This window comes from Eubalaena glacialis, chromosome 1 (assembly GCF_028564815.1).
Source record: "Eubalaena glacialis isolate mEubGla1 chromosome 1, mEubGla1.1.hap2.+ XY, whole genome shotgun sequence".
Classification (NCBI taxonomy): Eukaryota; Metazoa; Chordata; class Mammalia; order Artiodactyla; family Balaenidae; genus Eubalaena; species Eubalaena glacialis.
The window spans coordinates 210,246,837-210,266,977 of NC_083716.1; the positions used below are offsets into that span (position 1 = coordinate 210,246,837).

General features: G+C 46.9%; 2 protein-coding genes across 2 annotated transcripts in view; both read left to right on the forward strand.

The window, feature by feature from the left end:
* Positions 1–16,465, forward strand: part of NRP2 (neuropilin 2) — a 114,660-nt gene extending 98,195 nt beyond the window's left edge. The window contains exons 16-17 of the mRNA XM_061186708.1: positions 10,852–10,902; positions 12,920–16,465. Of these exons, the coding sequence (XP_061042691.1) occupies positions 10,852–10,902; positions 12,920–13,224 (356 nt within the window). The 3' untranslated portion in view covers positions 13,225–16,465. The remainder of the gene's footprint in view (positions 1–10,851; positions 10,903–12,919) is intronic.
* Positions 16,466–18,510: 2,045 nt separating this feature from the next.
* The window catches only part of LOC133091881 (uncharacterized), a 33,499-nt gene continuing 31,868 nt past the window's right edge, over positions 18,511–20,141 (forward strand). Inside the window, 4 exon segments of the mRNA XM_061191061.1 lie at positions 18,511–18,518; positions 18,799–18,865; positions 19,019–19,098; positions 19,165–19,235. Of these exon segments, the coding sequence (XP_061047044.1) occupies positions 18,511–18,518; positions 18,799–18,865; positions 19,019–19,098; positions 19,165–19,235 (226 nt within the window).

Genomic DNA, 20,141 nt, shown 5'->3' on the forward strand with positions numbered 1-20,141 from the left:
GTTGGCCTTTCTGTAATCTCTGATGAAAAGAGCTTCATTTTTAAGTTTTAATTTGTCCGTGTTGTGGGCTCCACATCTGAGCCAAACTGCAGATCTGTAGGTGCGGCTTGTTTTCTCTCTTTGATTGTGTGCATCACTGGGGCTCTTGCAGCTGTAATTTGCCTTTCATCCACTTCAATGACGGCCCAAAGAAAACACAAAAGAAATCCAACCAGAGGAAAAAGGAGGGGAGAGGGAAACACCAGCCAATGGTCTTATAATCAGCAGGGGAAAGATCGGCTTATATAAATAAATTAACAGCTAGGAACAGTGTAGGATTTAATGAAGCCTGACACAGATCAGGTGCACTGGAGTATGTCTCGAGGTTCGATATAATCAGAAACCTGCGCCTTTAGAAGGCGTCAGGCCACAGGCCTCAGCCAGACTACATTTGCCCTGTGTGGAGGAGTTCCTTTTGGCCCCAAACTTAAGCATGGAAGAGATACAAGATTTGGGGACTTGCCAAAGAGCAAACCCCCTTTTAGCATGGTTTCTGCATGGCACAGGCAGAATCTTGGTGCTTCAGGGCAAACAGCAGAAACCATTCTTGCCCCAAGCCCAGTGGACAGGAGACCCAGAATCCTTCTGTTGTCTTTCCAGTAAAGTAATTGTTCTTGGGCTTTGCTGTCACTGACCTCCAAGCTCCCAATAAAACTAAAGTCCCACGGCATCGGACCAAGAAATAGGAAAGGCCACTTGAAGAGTCAGCAACAGATGTGCTGGAGGCAAGACTGGCCCTGGGTGGGGAAAACACCTATTCTTGGAGGCTCATGACCGGATTCATTATGATACTGAAAAAGGTCGTTGGGGGAAATTTTAAGATGGTCTCTGGCTAGGTTTCTTTTCATTTCTTTTTAACTTACAAGTTGTACATGACTATATCCTCAAAAAGTGCAAATAATGTTTCTAAAAAGAAGTTCATTTCATTGTTAACCAGTCCCAAGCCCCTCCCCAGAGGGAACCATGAGAGATTATTCGAGGTATATATTTCCAGGCCTTGTTTTATACCTTTACAAATGTAGATGTTCATGTCTAATTATGCGGTTTGCTTTGGTTGGAGTTAGTTTGGTTTTGTGTAAATAGTATCAACATTTGCTCACTTTGCTGGAAAACATGCTTCTTTCCATTTGACAAAGCCTTGAGGATACTTTGTTGCACACTGACAGGTTTACCCCATCCTTTTCAGCTATTGTCTAGCATTTCGTATCATGTCGCTGTACCACAGTTTCTTAACTGCTCCCCTACTGGTGGTCATTCAGGTTGCGTCTAGGTTTTCTTTCTATGATAAACAATACTGCTGTGAACATCCTTGAGGTTGCCTCTTTGTGCAAGTTTCTCTGGGATAGAATATCTGGGTCAAATGGTGTGCCTGTTTACATTTTAATAGATGCTTCAGGTGGCTGAGTTTTACCTTTAAAATGAACCTGCCCCCATTTGAGAGGGTAACAGACCAGCGGACACCCTGCATTATATCCCCTGTCATGTGCGGAAGCCACATAATCTCTGTGACTATCTCTCTTTCTCTAAAGTGGGTGGAGTGCTTGCAAGGGAAGACTGAGGACAATTTTAGTTGAAGGGAATTTTAATCACAGGGACTTTTTTTAATGCTGATTTGCGGAGAATGTGAGCCTGGCTATAAGATGCAGCTCGCTGGAGCTGTGGCCACTGTGGCCTGGGAGTTAATTCTATCCCTGGTTCAGCAGGCAGAGCCCTGTTCTCCATGATTAATGAGTTCCACTTGGTTTCTTCAAAGAGTGACTGTGCTGTGCCTTGCCGTTATTTATTTATGTTTTCTACTAAAAAAATTCGTGTCAAAAACATCCTTTAAGGTCAGTGCACATTATTGTGCTACAGACAAAAATATTCCAACAGCCACAAGTAGGCCCATGTGCCAACAGAAAGTCCCTAATCCTGTGGCCTTGTGCCCAAGGGCCCCACGATGGCCCTGAGAGGAGCAGGTCTGCCTGGCTGAAAGGAGGCACCCAGCTTCTTTCTGAAGAGGTTCAGGGCTAATGTGACCCGAGGAAAGGTGGTTTTCCAGTGGGAGGTTTCAATGTGCAGGCAAAGCTGCTAGCCCCAAGTGGCTCCAGAGAGGAAGGACAAGTAGAAGAGAAGCCAAGGGACCCATTAGTTCAAAACACCATTTCTTCTAAGAGTTGCTACCCTTGTTTCTACTGTGCGTTTAGACCAAGGGGTCAAAGTAATGTGACTGAGCATAATGGATAGTGTGACGGCCATATATGAGCTTTGCCAGCTTTCTCCAACCTGCCAAAAATCCAGGACTGCTGCCTCTAGGGCTTGAGGCTTGGGTATAACTCTTGGTGGCTCAGGGGAAGAAAAAGCAGCCCAAGAGTGAGGTGTGGGTGAGCGCCACGGGCACGCACACACACACAAGCTTGTTTTGTCTTCTCTGTGTAATTGTGCAAAATTGAACCCTTTTAGTATCATTAACTGACATACCCAAAGGCAAAGGCTCTGATCCAGAGCGGGAATGATAAGGCACCACATCTTGGCTTTCAACAGCTGCAGTTTCTTTCTCAGGCGGCAGGACTCATTAACTGGATGCTGGACTGGAGTTCTCCGGAACTCGCTAGAGAGCAGCCAACTCCAGTAATGAAGGGAATGCGGAGAAAGCTTTGAGCCTGAGGTGGCCTTGACCGAAGTCCTATTCTCAGTCGGCCTGCTGGTTACTGAGGCTCGTTTCAGCACAGTCTGTTACGAATCTTTTCCTCTCTTTGCATCTCCCTACTGCCACCAAGGGGCTGGGAGAAGGGATACAAGGACCCTGAGGGCCGTGTGGTCTTCCGTATCGCTTCTCTGGGGCACTTCCAACAGCTGGTACTTAGGTGGGAAGACAGTCACTAGGACGGAGACTGGGGCTAACGTGGGTTGTCAAAGGAGCACCCAAGGTGCCTCATCAGCCTTGGCCAACTGCAGACCAAGATCGCGAGCTCGGGAATAGTGTCCACGGGAAACCCTGAGCTCTCACCGCCGTCATCATCTCCTGGCTCTGAACCCCTCACAGGGCCACCGTCCCCTCCTCTTTCCCCAAGAAGGACCTGTTTCCACCTATCTATCTACCTCTGGGTCGGGTGTGGTTCATCTTCAACCTCCACCCTCCCCTTTCTGCAGCTGCCCCCTCTCTCTGTGGCTCCTTTTCTTCTCCTCTGGCATTCCTGCACTTTCTCCACCTCCCTCTACCAAGGCCTCCTGCCAGAAGAGCCTGTCAGATTCCCAACACAGAGGCTTCATTGCTTGCTTCCTCTAAGTAGCTGCATTTTTACAGGAGACCAAACCTAAGGTCGGAGGAATTACTCTCTTATGTTAGAACCACAGTTCTCAGCCACCAGCAAACTTTTGGGGGAAATCATCTCTTGAATGGGCAGAGAGAGGTACCTCTTTGGAAGCCCTAAAATCTTATCACAAGGTCATGGATCCTTGTGTTCAGAAGAGCCCAGCTTTTAAGTAAAGCAAACTCTCTTGGTGAGATACATGTGTATAGAGAGTTTTTTCCCAAGGACCTACAACACAGAGGGGCAATCTTTAAGAAGACATTGCTTCTCACATTGGAAGTGGATGCAGTTTTGTTTCTTCTCCTCCACCCTTTCACTTGTCCCAGGTAACACCAAACCTCTCCACCTGTGCAGTGTTTCCAGTTTATGCACTTCTTGAACCTTGGGACTGGAGGAGAGGAGAAATGTTAAAGCCTATTGGCGAACTCCCTGAAATGTGAAGATATGAGACTTTTTTCCTAACATCTCAGGAAAAACTCAAGAATGCAGTTGAAGGGGGGCACTTTTCTCCGAACTTTTCTTTTTCCCACCTTCATACCCTCAGAGAAGGTAGCCAACAAAAGAAGGCCCTCTTTCTTGTGGACATACCCACTTACAGTAATGGAGAATATCTCTGATTTCTCAAAGACCTAGAGCAAAGCAAAGATTCCAGAATTTTCCTCCATCAGCCTTACCGGTTTTTTTTCCAGCCTACACAATCATGAAGCCTATGTTTATAACTAAACATTTATCTGGCGCCTCCTTTTTCTTATTTTCACGCCATCATTGGGGCTCAGTGGAGCCATTCTGGCCTCAGCTGCTCATCTGCCTCCACACTTGAAAGTATTATTAGGTCATTTCACAGCCTTCTTTCTCATTTGCAGTCAGTATTTCCAATTCTTTTTAGTATTTCCTTCTGATTATTCAACTAAAAATAATAGAAAATCATGTTCAAAGTCTTCTGGTATCACAAACCAAGCCCCCTTTTCTTTTCCAGCTTGAAACCATTTGAAAACTTCAAAAAAAAATACTTTTTTCCATGACTTTGTGTAGATTTGGCTATAGCCCAAGAGATAAAAAACCCACGATAAAGGATCTTCTGGTGGTGTTTCTAAACTCAAGCCAAACCCAGCACGGGATGAATGGCTCTCAAGTAGCCTGACTCTAATGGAGGAGCTTTGGCAAACATTCGATCTACATCTGAACTTTTGGCTCCTTATAGCAACAGGGGATGAACAAACTGAATTAGGGAAATTAAGTGTGGTAGGGAGTAGGAAGCTTCAGCCAATACTAAATATTAAACTGAATTAAACACGTTGGAGGGCCAAGAAATATCTGCTAGTCCTTCATGATTTCTCATTTATTTAGATCACAGTGTTGTGTCTCCTGCTGGGATCAGAACAAAGTGACTGAGAGAATTTTCTGAAGGCTACTCCCATCTGAAAGGTCCAGTGTGATTTAGTTGACTCGGGGGGTTCGGGAACTTGGAATCAAACTCAACAAGAGCTCTAAGTGGCCAAGATCTAATCCCAAATAAATCAAAGCCCCAAACAAGGTGTCGAAAATGTGGCTGACTCTCAGTTCTACTGCCGAGCTCTTCAATGACTTACTGCATTTTTCTACCCTCCTTCCTCAATTTCTTCCTCCTTGAAGAAGACGCGATGACCCCTGGTACCCTTGAAAATGAATGGTTTCAGTGATTTCCTCTGTAGGCGTCTCTTCAATCCTTGCTTTAAAGGCTGGTTGCAGTTTGGTGGGTTGAGTGGATGTGTGGGTTAACTGGCTTCTCACCAGGTCTTGTCAGCCCTGCCTCAGCTAAGGTGGAGGCTTCAAACTTGGGGAACCATTTACTAGCTCTGTCAGTTCCTCAGTTGCCCCTTAGCAGGACTGGTTCCTAAGCTAAACGAGCAAGTATGGAAAACATGGAACCTCATGGCTTCCTTTCACCTGTCCTTTGCATGGTCTTCTCCTTCCACGGGCACCTTAAGGTGGATGCCTTCAGGTGTGGCCACCTCCAGGAGAGGACAGACCCGGGGTGAAGACGGGTGGCGAGCCCTTTTCTGTAGAAGTTGCCTTGTCTACAGCCAGCCGCCCTTTTCAGGGAAGCCTCAGCAGAAAGGCCATCAGAGCTTTCTCATTTTCTTCCTGTAAAGATGAGTCCTCAAGCAGGAAAGAACATCAGTGCTTACTTTACAGAGGAGCAAGCTGAGACCCAGGGAGGGTCAGAGACTCGTCCCGGCTCTCACACCTGGGTGAAGTGGCAGAGCTCAGATGAGAAGGAGGAAGCCTGCTCCCAGGGCAGTGCTCCCGTCTAGTGCTCCTCCACATCCCGTGCTGCACCCCCCTCCGGGTACCGTCCTTAGAGTGCGTCCGCTACACATTCTGGATGGCCAGCCTGTCATCAGCTTCCACCAGGCGTCTTAAGCCACTGCTCGGAGTTGGCCTGGAAGGGACTCTTCATTGAAAGCCAGCATATGTTGGTGTCCTGGTCAGTGTGCAAGTGATCCAGGGACGGATGGTCTTAAATCATTCTATCTAAACGTAGCCAGTGGTTTGGGGTGGACTCCTCACTCTCCTAACCATCTTGTGAGGCTCTTTTTTTTTGATGCAGAAAGTAAACAGAACGATGTCAATGAAAATACACTCACAGCAACCACGGCATATGAGATGTGGTGAAAGGGAAGGTCGAAATTTTTCTGTAACTGCAGAAAAGCAAACTAACCCCAAAGGATCCTAATCTCAGAGAAAAAAAAGAAGAAAATAAGGGAGAGAGAAAAGATAAAGTGTGTGCGTGTGCGCGTGTGTGTGTGTGTGTGTGTGTGTAAAGAGAGAGAGAGGGTGGGAAGGAAAATCTAAATGAGAGAGGGCATTCTTGTTTTAGACCTAAACCACACTCAAGGGGAATTTTCTGTTTGCAGGTTGGAGTGTCTGGGGCGTTCCTCTTGCATGGCATGTGTGATCTTACAGTGCCAGGCAGTGTTCCAGACCCCTCTGGGAGAAACACAGCTTTTTCGAGTAGGCAGAGCTCATGGCTGGGGATGGCTGTTCCCCGTTTGTGCTGTAGTGTTGCAATGTACTGACAAGGATGCTGGAGAATATTTGACTCTTCCGGGGTGGAAGGGGCTCCTAGACAGTCCAGAGGACGTTTTAGTAACTAGTCACTATGGGGTCTTTTGCTCTGGAAAATCAGGATAATAAGAGATAGGTGAGACCTTGAATCACTCTTCACTGGGTACCTAACCCACTTCTCAATGACGCTAAGGGAAACAAGGGGACCGTTCAGCCTGAGATGTAATGTCAATATGAAAATGACCAGGTTTTGTGTGGTTGTTTTTTTTTTTTTTTTTAGCCACACTGCGCGGCATGTGGGACCTTGGTTCCCCGACCAGGGGTTGAACCTGTGCCCCCATGCCCCCTGCAGTGGAAGCTCAGAGTCCTAACCACTGGACCACCAGGGAATTCCCCAGGCGGAGCTGATTTTTTTTTTTTTTTTTTTTTGGCATGCGGGATCTTGGTTCCCCGGCCAGGGATCTAACCCACGCCCCCTGCATTGGAAGAGCAGATCTTAACCACAGGACCACCAGGGAAGTCTCAGCCAGGTTTCGTTGAATTGGGTTTTTTGTTTGTTTTTTAACTAGTGGCTACTCTGCTCACTTGATTTCTCAAACTCTGTTAAACTCCTTTCCAGGCGCTCATGAGTTCTTCTTCCTCTCGCTCTGCTGGTCTGCAGCAGCCAGCGCAGGGATGTGGACAGAGGCTGACTCTCCTGTAGGGAAATACGGGGTGGAAGATCTGTGAGCGGGCAGGGCAACCTCTGAATTCCTCATTGGATCTGATAAAAATGAATACAAGCCCCAAACCAAGAGATCAGTGTACGAGTAAAAAGGCTCAGGTACCATGTTTGAGACCATCTCTATCCATCAGACAGAGAAAGGAGCTGGAACTCCACATCCCCACCCCACCCTTGCAGCAGCCTCCATTCCAAAGCCATCTCCTCCTGCCTCCCACATTTTTTCCCTGCCTTGGCACAGCCTCATCTGCCCAATCCCTGCCCCAGACTCGTCAGCACTTCGAGTCCCCTCCACAGCACCCCACTTTCTTTTATGCTCTTTTGGCATGGGTGAGTCCTTGCTTCCCAATCACACTGGAGGGCCTCGATTGTAGACACCGGGTCCCATACATCTTCCTTTCCCAAACTCCTCCGTGTGGTTCCCGGGCACGTAGTCAACCCTCTTAATAAGTGAGGGTTGGTTGATCGGTTGGTTAGTCAGTAAGTGAAAACTGCCCTTTGAAGAACAATGTAAATCAGCCTTCCCTGTCTGGGGAATGCCTATCACAGAAAAATGTGAAGTCCCAAATCTCAGATCACCGCATCCTCACATTCATGAGAAGTCTCCGTGGGTTCCCATCCAAGTGGTGAGCCAGCAATGCAGGCAAACAGCCAGGGGCTGTGTATCCAGCCCACTAGGATGAAGACAAGGTGCACCCTTGTTGGAATGGGTTAGGGATGATATAGGGGGTTTGCTTGAGTGCACACCTGGGGGAGTTGAGGGGAGAGGGTGTCCTCTGGCCCTAATACAATACTGAGTGTTGGAATTCAGATTTTGGAGTCAGACTGATCTGCGTTTGAATCCAAACAGGGGCCCAGAAGGAAACAGGGTCATGTGAGCACAAAGGTTGAAAGTGGAAGTCGTGTGGGTGGTAAGATCCATTCCTGATCTGTGTTCTCTTAAAGGTGGGGCTCATTCCATTCTCCCTCATCCATCTCCCATTCACAAACACACCCACCTACTAAATGTCAGAGTCCTGGAAGGTCCTCTCCAAGTTTTTCCTCATTAAAAAAAAATTTAATTCCACGTCCCTGGTCCCCACAGTCTTTTGCCATCTACCTCACTTCCCCAGCCAGGTCTCCATCCTGTGGCTGTCATGTCCCCTTCCCAGGGAGGTGCTGCCTCCTCCACTCTTTGCCTTGAGCTCCTGGGTCACCCCTTCTCCGTCCAACCCACCCTTGCCTTTTTTTCACTATAACTACAGGGACCCGGTGGACATCCACCCTCCCTGCCAGCATCCTGAGGAAACAGGCTGAGGTTTACCTCCTGGGCTCAACAGAAAAGGAAAGTGACCCGTGCAGGGCAAAGAGTCTTCTGAGAAAGAAAGCTCTTAATCAAACACAGATATCAAGAATATTAGCAAGGGGACTAGAGAAAATTGCTATCAAAGTAAATTGCTTTTTGTACAAATGTTCCCTTTACCGGGGTTTTCCCCAGTGTGTCATTCTTTCTTTAAGACTTCGTGAACAGATGCTCTTTTGAAAATGTTGATTAACTTATCCTTTTTTTGACCCCTTCCCACTCACCCAAACTCCTGGGAGCAGTGATTATGCAAAAAGCCAAGTCAAGCCTCTAAAGTGTTCTTCACCTGAAGTAGGCTTTGATCCTCCAGGGGCAGAAATCTCAGCCACATCTGGGCAATCAATTTCATAGAACCTTAAAAATGGACCTATTCTTGGGAGGTCATCTCATCCAGTCCTCTGCCCACAGAGACAAGAGGCTGTGATCTCCTGGGACAAGATGTTCTCATAGTCATTACCATCCTCCTACCCATTTTCCACTGAGATCAATGCCACATCCACTGCTTTCCAGCCCATGATCAATAGTGTCTTAAGAGTTCTTCCCTGAGGGTGTGAGATGGAGCGAGATGGCATTCTAGCCTCCAAGAATTTGTCACATCCTTGGCAAAGACTGAATCCCTAAAAGCAAGAACAGGATTAGGCCCAAAAGTCACAGGCAGGAGCCCCGCAGTTTTCGTCCTGGGCTAATCCACATATTCTTATCCAATGTTCTGCATCTTTTAACCGTGAAGCTGTTAAGACATATGAGCATCCCATAAAAATGATTAATTGTTGGAAATGTGATGGTTTTCTTCCATGTGTTTTATTTCTCATAAGGTTAAAAAAAAAAAAAGCTCCAGGTTGATTTCCACAAGCCAGATTTGATCCCTATGACAGACACCACCTGCCTCTTGTTGATTCATTTTTACATCTTCATTCCAAGGACACAGCCTGCGTTGTAGAGTCCTGGAGAATAAGACAGGGGCTGGGCATTGAGGTGGGGAAGCTGTTGTGGCCTGCAGGTACCAGTTGTTGTGCTATAAACATGCCAGGAACAGGCTGGATTTATGGAGGATTGGTGCCACGTGGCGTCCATCTTTTCAAGTAGGGTCTTAGCAAGTGGTTTTCTGAATCCCTTACTGGCGACCAAAAGGATGAGAATGTGCTTTAGCACTTTGGCCAGGAATGAAGAAGACTTCGAACATGATGAAAACCACTGCCTCCAGGGAAAGACTGAATGTCAGGTATGGCAGTGATGGATTGGTCCTCAGTTCAGGTCATAGTCAAGTAGATCTTCCCTGAGGTGTTGTGCAGATGAGGGAGAAGTTCAGGCTGGTCTGAAGTTCTTGTATTCCTCTTGTTTGATACTCTAGCTGTTTGGAATTTGGGGTTTGTGTTAAGCCTTGATTTTTTTAATATAAATTTATAGTGCTGACATCGAGGTAGTTCACCTGACTTGGGGTTGAAACTCCTGAAGGGCCACATACATTCACTGGAGCCATTTTGACCTGACAGCAGGGACAGGTATAATTAACTTGTGAGACAGGAAGAAATGATAAGACCCTTTTCTTCACCACATATTTGATTCTCTTTTTTAGTGTTTTACCATTTTAGACAGGTAATTTCCATTGGCTCTGATTTCTATAAGATGGACAGCATGGTGAATAGAGACCTGAATTATCCTCCCCATTCCCCAAAAGATTATCAGAAAAAAAGAAAAAGATAGACAGTGATAATCCTGGGGAAAATTCAGAGTAAATTAACTTAGCTCTGTTCAAGCCTGGGCGAGTCAGATTGGATGCCCATGTTTGATCTATTCTAAACCGTGAAGAAAGCCAATGGGAAAAATAGACTGGGAAGGAAAGAGAAGGGATATTAGCACAGACATGGAGGTGGACAGGCGTTATAACATTCTTTCCAGTTCTAGTTCTACATTAAAACATGTAATGATGAAATGTGATTTCCTTAAATTACTTTACGTTTATTTGAAATCCAGAGGAGAAAGACGCATACTTTGTGCCCACTTAGATGCATGCATATGAGGAGGGGCCGTTTGCTATATGAAATGAACATCGCAGTCATGGCAACTGATGACGGACATGAGAGACCACTGAAGGTGCCTTAGATAAAACTCAGACCTACGTTGGTTGTAAACAACAGTCACTATAAAGACACACGGGAGCATTTACTTGGCGCTAGCGACCTTTCTTATTGTTTCTGTTCTTCTGGTTATCGTTGGAAGTAAAGACAAATCATTTGAAGGGGAAAGAATCCAGTAATGTACATACTAAATGACCTAGAAGCAGAAAGTGACTCGAGCTGCCTGCAGTGCTGGGGAGTCATCCTCAGCAAGGTAACATCTCTGCCTTTTAGCCACGGCAATAGAACTTGTTATGACTTGTTATTTTTTGGTTTTCTCTTTCGTTATAGTGGACATCCCAGAAATACATGGGAGAGAGGGCTACGAGGATGAAATTGATGGTGAGTATTGCTATGATTTAGAAGATAATCATGACAGTCAAGTTTGGCTATAAAGACAAAAACAAAAATAACGTCCGGGGTATTGGAGGGCCAGAATTTAGAACTATCGGCCAGAAATATAAGTGAAAAGAATCCAGAGAGGAATGAAGAAACCATCAATTGCTCTCTCAAGGTCAAATTTAGCGATTTAGAAAGCTTATTGAGTTCCCTCTGCCTAATCTGAAACAGGTCTCCTACTTTGGGCAACTTTCGACACTGATGAACTTCAAATCTGAATAAGCCCTTTAGAAGTGAAAGCCGGGCTTCTCTACACATGTCTCTGCTTGAACCCACTGACCTCCTTCCAAAAAGGGCCGAGTGAATGAGCGTCGCTGAATATTCTCTCAGGCCTGCTGTGGTTTCCAATTCCATGGCTTTCAGGAACACTTCTCACACTCTCCATGACTCCAAGTTGGGGCTTGTTGCAGGATTTACACACTGCCCATCTCATGTTATCGTATTTATTCCAAGCTCTATTTTCCTACTTCAAATCCACGTACTTCATGAGGCTGAAGCGAGAGTCCTGACTGGAGGGGCACTGAGCAAACACGCAGATGTGATATCTTCCCTCGACTCAGAGCAACGCAGGTCTCTCTGGGAGTCTCTGAGTGCCAGAGTTGATCCCCAAGAGAGATCACCAAGGTTCCCCTCAAAGAACAGCTTTAGACCAAGATTGATGCCTTTAAGAAGAGCAGTTTATAGAGCAGCTGTTTTGAACCTGACCTTAACCAAACACTTCAAGTGTAGCTATAGAAACAGAGTGACTAACCCAAACAGCACCTTGTTAACTGAATGCAGACTCTCCCTGCGAAGCCCGGTCTAACGTTCCTTTTATGGGCAAAGCTGCACAACTGGCCTTCACACAGAGGCTGCAATAGATCAAGCAGCAGAAGCCCTAAGATGGGGTGGAAAGAGTAAGGGATGTGGATGGAGAAAGCCTGATTTATTCTCCTAGTTTAACTGCTTGTTAACTCTGGGAACTTGTGTTACCTAGTCACTTAATCTCTTAAAACCTCTGTTTCCTCATCTATTTTTTAAAATTATAATACCACCCTGCCTTCTTCATGGGATTATTAGGAAATCCCACAAAATTCTCCATGAATATGGTCATGCCTTGGCCACACTATAGAAGTATAAGTATATTAGTTTGCTGGGGTGGCCATAACAAAGTACCACAAACTGGGTGACTTAACAGAAATTTATGTCTCCAAATTTCCCTTTTTTATAAGGACACCAGTCATACTGGATTAGGGCCCACGCTAAGGACCTCATTTTAAATTGACTACTTCCGTAAAACCCCTATCTCCAAATAAGGTCACATTCTGAGGTACTAGGGGTTAGAATTCAACATCTGATTCTGGGGGGTGGGACACATAGTACATAGCAGTAAGGTTAAGATTTAGGTCAAGAGGTCTGGTGGCTCAAAAAAAATCTGCTGCTTGGATGGCCAGGAATGCTAACTTGGGAAACTCACTGTGTGAAAATAGCCTCAGCCTGTTCTTTGATTTAACCTGAAGCAGTTGGAAGTAGGGATGAGGAGGCAAAGAAAGAAGGGTGCCCAGAACACAGGGCCGTCCCAGGTGCTCCAAAGGCTCCCTGAAGCTTCTGTGAAAATCTGAGCTTACCTAATGTGAATCAGATTCTTTAAGTATCTAATCCTTAGACCATACTTACTCTGTGCTGGTCACCAAGCACTTTGCAAATATTAAGTCGTTTAAACCTCCTAACAAGCCAGTGAGGTTATTAGTAACGCCATTTCACAGATGAGAAAACCGAGGCAAAGAGAAGTTAAATAACTTGCCCAAGGTTACAGAGCTAGGATGAGGCAGGCCTGGGCTTTGAAGCCAAGCCATGTGGTTCCAGAGTCTACAGCTTAGTCCTGGGCTCTGAAGAACCTCTGAACCGGGCTGGGGGAGCCTCAGTTCTTTCACCCTGAAAGAAGCAGTGCCTGCAGTCTCTCGTGTCCTTTATGTCCTAGACGAGTACGAGGTGGACTGGAGCAACTCTTCTTCCCCGACCTCCGGGTCTGGGGCTCCTCTGGCTGACAAAGAAAAGAGCTGGCTCTACACCCTGGATCCCATCCTCATCACCATCATCGCCATGAGTTCGCTGGGCGTCCTCCTGGGGGCCACGTGTGCAGGGCTGCTGCTCTACTGCACGTGTTCCTACTCAGGCCTGAGCTCCCGCAGCTGCACCACGCTGGAGAACTACAACTTTGAGCTCTATGATGGCCTCAAGCACAAGGTCAAGATGAACCACCAGAAGTGCTGCTCGGAGGCCTGACGGATTGCACCCAAATCGCATCTGACGTTTCATTCCAGCAAGAGGGGCTAGTGAAGATGACAATTTTTTTTCCTTTGGAAACTGAATGCCATAATCTTGATCCAACCGATCCAGAATGCTGAAGGTGTGGACAGAACAGACAGGCAAGTCGAGGGAGGAGGGGAGATGCAGCCTTTCAGGGGGTTGTGACCCACCTAGGACCGTGTGGCTGAATCATTGCTGGGACAAAGACAGGAGCTCATCTCTTTGGGGGGTCACAGTTCTATTTTGTTTGTGAGTTTGTTATTATTATATTTCTTTGGTCTATGAGCAACTCAAGAGGCAGAAGAGAATGACTTTTCCAGTATAAAGCAGAGCAGGGATCAATAGTCTCTGCTTTCTCTTTTTAATCAACACTTGGAAAGCAAAGGGTCTTTTCAGACTTTCCATCTTTAGAAAAAAAAATTCCAAAACAAAGCCGTTCAGTTTATCCCATCCTCTGATCGTCTTATGACTTCCGGGATTTGCTGTGGTATAGCTTCTGCCAGCCAACTTGACAAGCTGCCGTTTCCAGTCCTAGCATTTCAGTAGGATGTTGTTGCCTTTAACTTTTTTTATCCAGGGGAAAATTGCCATTTTAGGGTCAGCATGAACAGCTCTTTCTTACATGAGATTTGAAACAAACCAGAAAGGAAACTTCACACGTCAAAATCCATAGAAGCGCCTCCGTGTTAGAAGCGGACAAGCCTTAACGTGCTTTGTGAATAGGAGCCATTCATTCAATCTAGACCCAGAATTTGTGGCTGTGAGGCTACTTTGTGGGGCCTCTGGTGGTGGTTTTGCTTTTCCTTTTCCTTCCTCCTTGTTCTTCTAAAACATACACACATGCACACACACACACACACACACATGCACCATACGTACACACACACAAGCACACACACATATACACACATGCACCATATGCACACACACACAAGCACACACACATATACACACATGCACTCATTTGTCAGGTCTCTAAGCCCCAGGAAACAGCATTATCTGATATTCTCTGAGATGGGGCTGGGGAAATATAGGCTACTAGTATGTTTCTCCATCAGTGAGATGTAACTGGCGACCACTGGCTGGAAAGGAGAACAGTGGAAAGAGAAAAAGAAGTCCATCCTCTGGGATCATGCAAAGGCTGAGAGGACCGTAAGAGACATTGTGATAAATCCGTCTCTCCAATAGGCTAGTAAACACTGACTCCTCCTTGGGATGACAGCCACCACCTTAACCTTTCAGAAGCATCAGAACTAGGATGTCCGTGAGCTGATTCTGACCAGAAGTCTGCAAGCACTACGGACCAAAATGCTAATTCTGCTTCAACCCCAGAGAGACCTATGTTCTTACACACACACACACACACACACACACACACACACACACAAATTTATGTATTTTTTTATTAAGTGCCTTGAAAGAAAATGAAGAAAACATATTTTCCTTCTACGTAGAAATCAGTGAATACCATACAAGCTAAGGCATTCCTCTGTTCCCCTTCCCTGACCCAGCGGCTCCACGCCCAGTTTCCCCCGCATAGCTGATCCTACTGATGGAGTAAGCCCTGCCACCCGAGTGCTAGTCATAGCCCTAGATGACTCTCAACTGCTCTAGAAGGGGAGGCATCCGGAATCGCATGAAACTGTGTGAAGGATAAGATTGTCCACGTCAGGATCCAAATCTTGATTTTGTAGTAACGCCTAAGGATTGCCTGCGTGCTGGAAATACATTTGAAACCCAAACAGTATGCCCAGCCTATTGCTTATCAGTGGTTAAACTGTCAGACCATTTTTGCTGCTATGGTCACCCACAATTTCATTTGTCTCATACCCAGGTGAAAGGGGAAGGGTGAATGGGACCGGCTGGTTCCTTTAAATGATAAGTTATGGAAATGCTAGTTCAGATGGTAACGTCACAGTGTTCTGTATGCAGAGAGGGAGAGTTCATACCGACGGCTATTTATTCATATGTGTGTGTGTCTTTGCCAGCCTTTGAGTTCTCTGTATCTACTGTGTATGTGAATGGTCACGTGGGACCCAGTGATGTTGTTGCGACTTTGACCGAGGGCCCGAGAGTCACTGCTGACCTCGGCACTCATTGGCACAGTGGTAGTTAGAGGTGAAAAGTAAAGCTGTCAAGCCCAAGGACTTAGCTTCAGGCCCCCCTGAGCTGGGCGTGCGGCAGAAGCAAGTTCTTAATTAGCCCACCTTCCTCTTCGGCTTTCCGTGTAACTCAGTGTTCAGGAAGCTAGCAAGTCCAGGGGGTTCCAGAGTTAGCCTGCAGAAGAAGAGAGTTCAAAAGCCAACACGGGGTGGGGTGAGGGGTACTTCCCTGGCGGTCCAGTGGTTAAGACTCGGCACTTCCACAGCAGGGGGCACAGATTCAACCCCTGGTCGGGGAACTCAGATCCCACATGCGTCGTGGAGCAGTCACACACACACACACACACACACAAAGCTGACGCCGGAGGTCCTGGCCCTCTCATGTCCCTTGGGCCATTTTACAACTCCCCAAAGACCAGCCCTGCCTCTGGCCTGCAGTTCACCTCTGAGTTATGTACAACTCAACCTGCATCCCTCTAAAGTCCTGTATCCATACTCACCATTGGCTGGTTTGAGGCCCTGCGTGGGCTCTGAATGCTGAACAAAAGCAGGGCATCCAGGGCTACGTGTAGATACCTCACCAGCACTGGAGGCTGGTCTGCTGGAAGACAGAAAGACAGTGGGGCCTGATTATAACCTGACCAGGGGACACCCCGGTGCATTTGTTGTCTCTATCTGCAGGTAGGCTAGCTGACCCCTCTCCTTGAGTCCTTCCCTTTGGGAAACCCTACTCACAGTATTGATCTCCTTTTTTGCCTTGTACTGAATGACACGTTACCTCCACGCTCTCCCGGACTAGGCGGTCAGCAGGGCCACAGGGCTGCTTCCTCTCTTCGGTGGGGATGGGGAGTTGACGGGGTGAGGGTCCGAGGAATGAGCATGAATGGCAAGAACACAAGGGAAAAAGTTAAACTGTCACACAGAAGGTTAACTTTTCCAAGGTTTGCAGTTAAAGGTATTTGACCATTCGCTGGCTGAGCCAGATCAAGGGAGCTTGAGAGCTTTTACTGTGATTCTTCAATGTAAAAAATAAACAACAATGTCAAACTGTGTTTATATGATTTGTATAAAGCCTTTTTAAGATTACTATTTAAATAAACATTATACCAGAGATATTTTTCTGCGTGTTTCTTTATTGTAGACAAAGAGACTTGGGTTCTGGGTGACCAAATCATCCCTGTTTGCCTGAGACGTTCCTGGGTTTTAGCACTGAAAGTCCCGTGTCCCGGGAAACCCCTCGATCCCAGCCATATCAGGATGGTCGGTCATTCTCTTGGGACAATGTTTCTCAGCATTTTTATGTGAAGTTAGTAGGTAGATTGGCTAGCTGGCTTTTTATAAGGTGAAAATATGATGTAGATGGGTAATGGGCTACCTGGCCAGGTGGGCTACTTTACCTCAAAGGCTTGCCTGGTAGATTCCGAGACTGTGATCCCTACAAACACTCCTCCTCCCTAGACATCGCCAGTCACTTGCAATTTTTGACTCTTTGCTGCTGCCTTCCTGCTCAAACATTTGCTTGTCAATATCTCTGGTAATTTCAAGGTCTATAACAGTGCGTCTCAAAGTGTGGTCCCTGGACCGGCAGCATCAGCCTCACTTGGGAACTTGTCAGAGATGTACATTCTCAGACTCCACTCCACATCCACTGAATCACAGACTCTGGGAGGAGGACCTAGAGATTTACATGTTAACAAGCCCTCCAAGGGGGTTCTTATGCACCTTCAAGTTTAAGAACCTCTGGTCTAGGAGAAAGGAGAAGTAGCCTGGCTTCACAAAATGATTAGGGATCTTCTCACCTATGGGTTATTGAATTCAAAACAAACTAGACTTCGGCCAGAGAAAACTAAAGGAGGTCAAGTACACTCTTAGGTAGTACAAGTTTCCAGAGGATGAGGAAGGAAGAGCCTTACTATGAACTTCCCACTACCCCACACACGGGAGACTCAAAGCTGTGAACCAGAGCTGAATTTGCCCCCATCCGGAAGCTCTGTTCACATTTGGTTCAATTATTTATTCAAAAAATGTTTTTGAGCACTTCCTGATTTTGTAAGCTCTTGGAGCTTACACTCCAGTGAAGTGGACGGAAAGCAGACAGCCAAGCACATAAGATAAGGATTGCTTATGGTAAATTCGATGAAGGCAATAAACACGTAGCTCTGACAGAGGATTACTAGATATTAAAGGTATAATATTTGTGTCACTTGAGTTCATATTTGCAAAACATGGCTATTTATTACTGATGTCACAGGATTTGGGTTAATATATTAAATACAACGTACCCGTTTTATAGTCGACAACACTTATCATAATGAAACCTAATGAATCTGATATAATATCAATACAATATATCTCTTGGAAACTTTTTTTAAAAAGCATTACCAGGGTCACTCCCTGTAAACGATTGATCAAGGAAGACCTCCCTGAGTAGGTGATATTTAAGCTAAAACCTGAAAAGATAAGGAAGTCAGCTAAGCAAAGGACCTGGGACAACTTTTCCCAATTGAAGGAACAGCATATAGAGATCCTGCTGTGGGAAAGAGTCTTCCTATGACCACAAAGCAGAGCAATGAAAGAGCGAGCATGATCAACTGAGGGGGAAGGGTATCGAGACTGGGGAGCCAGGTAAGATTCTTCACGGCAGTGAGGAGGGGCTGCCTTGCATCACTCTTTGGCCTTCCTTAATTTACAGAAAAGGCAGCCCTCAAGTGTGCCCCGTCCCCATTCCTCACTGGGCAGTAAGGTCACCCCAGTCATATCTCTGCAGCTTCCCTCTCAGCCCCTCTTGTGATCTCTGTGATATCACGTGTCTCCTGAGTTGCCTGCTTCTATCGTTAGTAACTGACCCTAACGACAATCACAGAGGTTAAAATGAAAGCAAATTCCTACTTCCCTTTAGTTGAGTTTGTGGATATTTTTAAAGCCCTAATAATCTAATATCTCCTGGTCTCTAGCCATCTAGGGTTTACATAAGATCTTTTTTCCCCCCCTTATCTGCATCCTTCTGGAAATGTTTATAGAATCTTCAGGGGAGGCAGTGAAATGAAGCTGGAGCAGGCCCACCCTTGAGGGAAACGGGACCCATCTGGATGCCGAGGCGCTTTTGCTCCTGCAACGTTAGTGGTGGTGATCGGGGTGGGGAGGGGAGCGAGAAGAAGACATGGAAAGGTGAGTCTATTCCAGTCCTCACAGGCTTCAGCATCCAGTCTCAGGCTGAGCTGAACAAAACTCCTAAGCAAATGTTTCCCCTGGGGGATAACCTGTGAGACAAGGGGGTGCTGATCAGAATAGGAAATGTCACCTGTGTGGGTCCTCGAAGCTTCCTTCCCTCTGCCCATGGGCTTCACAGTAACTTTAACGCTAGTTTCTATCAACAAAAGGGAAGGTTCCGAAGAAGCCTAAGGACTGAGGCCCAGGCTCGGCTTGCCCCTGGATTCCCACCCTCCAGGAGCCCCAGGCCTGCTCCCCACCCTCCGAGGCCGGTCCTCCTCATCCCTGGCTTCCTGGGGGCCCCTGTGAGGAGCTCCTGGAGGAAGGACACGCCTTCCGTGTTCTCCCTGAAGATGGGGCCAGGGACTTCCGAGGGAGCCACGGGTCAAGTTGTTTCTGCAGCTTATCCAGAGAATGATGCCTGTGTCCTCTCTCTTCCCAGCCAGAAAACCCCATAGGACAATTTTGTGTGCGGGAGCGCTGTTTCGGTCACAGCCGGCTTCCAAGTGCAGCAAGAGAAAGAGACCATTGGCCGCAGGTGAGCGGTCCCGCATCCCTCCTCCTGCACAGTGGCGCCAGGTGAGCAGGGCCCCTCTCTCCACAGAGGTACCGCCCAAGCCGGCCTTGCCCATGTGCACACAGAGGTGCCCAGAAAAGTCCTGCACCAGCAGAGAGGTAAAGCCCCGGAGTCGGGAGGGGGGCTTGGGGCAGCTCCTTTCCAGGCCCCTCACCAAACCAGCAGGCAGCTGTGGTCAGGCGTGGCCCCTCCTCTACCCTAATTCAAACAAACCTCCCCTGGAAACCCGGGCAGTTCTGTTTGCAAAGGGCAGGCTGCAGCCTCCGCAGCTGCCCAGGCCTCTCAGAACCGACAAGAGCCAGGTTGCCGTAGTTTGGAGCACAGCTCTACTAATAAGTCTCCATCCCCAAGCCCTTGACTGCCTCCACTGGGAACTGAAGCCCAGCCTTTCCGAGCCACCCTGGCAGCCCTGCTGCATTGCCAAGCCTTGACTCCAGGGCCCTGGCAGGCGGCCTTTCTGGATTTGCCTTTTTTCTTCACCTTTCTCCCTCCTCCAGCCCCTCATCTCACATCTCCTTGAGCATTCACATTTCTATTTCCAGCCAACTGTTTTTAAATCCTATGGGAGTTCAAAGAAACCTTTAGAAGGTTTTGCAATCCACCAGTGCTCCTCTCCCCTTGAACTTGGACATGCTGAGGAGGTGGGAGAACACTGGTCCCAGAGCTTGGCACCCAGGGTTCTCAGTTCTGCCTCTAGCTCTGTGACCTTGGGAAAGCCATGTACATCTGGCATTTTCCAGGTGTAATGACCTATATACACTACCAAAAGTAATATGGATGGCTAGTGGGAAGCTGCTGCATAGCACAGGGAGATCAGCTCGGGGCTTTGTGTCCACCTAGAGGGGTGGGATGGGGAGGGTGGGAGGGAGACGCAAGAGGGAGGAGATATGGGGATATATGTCTATGTATAGCTGATTCACTTTGTTATACAGCAGAAACTAACACAACATTGTAAAGCAATTATACTCCAATAAAAATGTTAAAAAAATAAAAAATAAAAACCA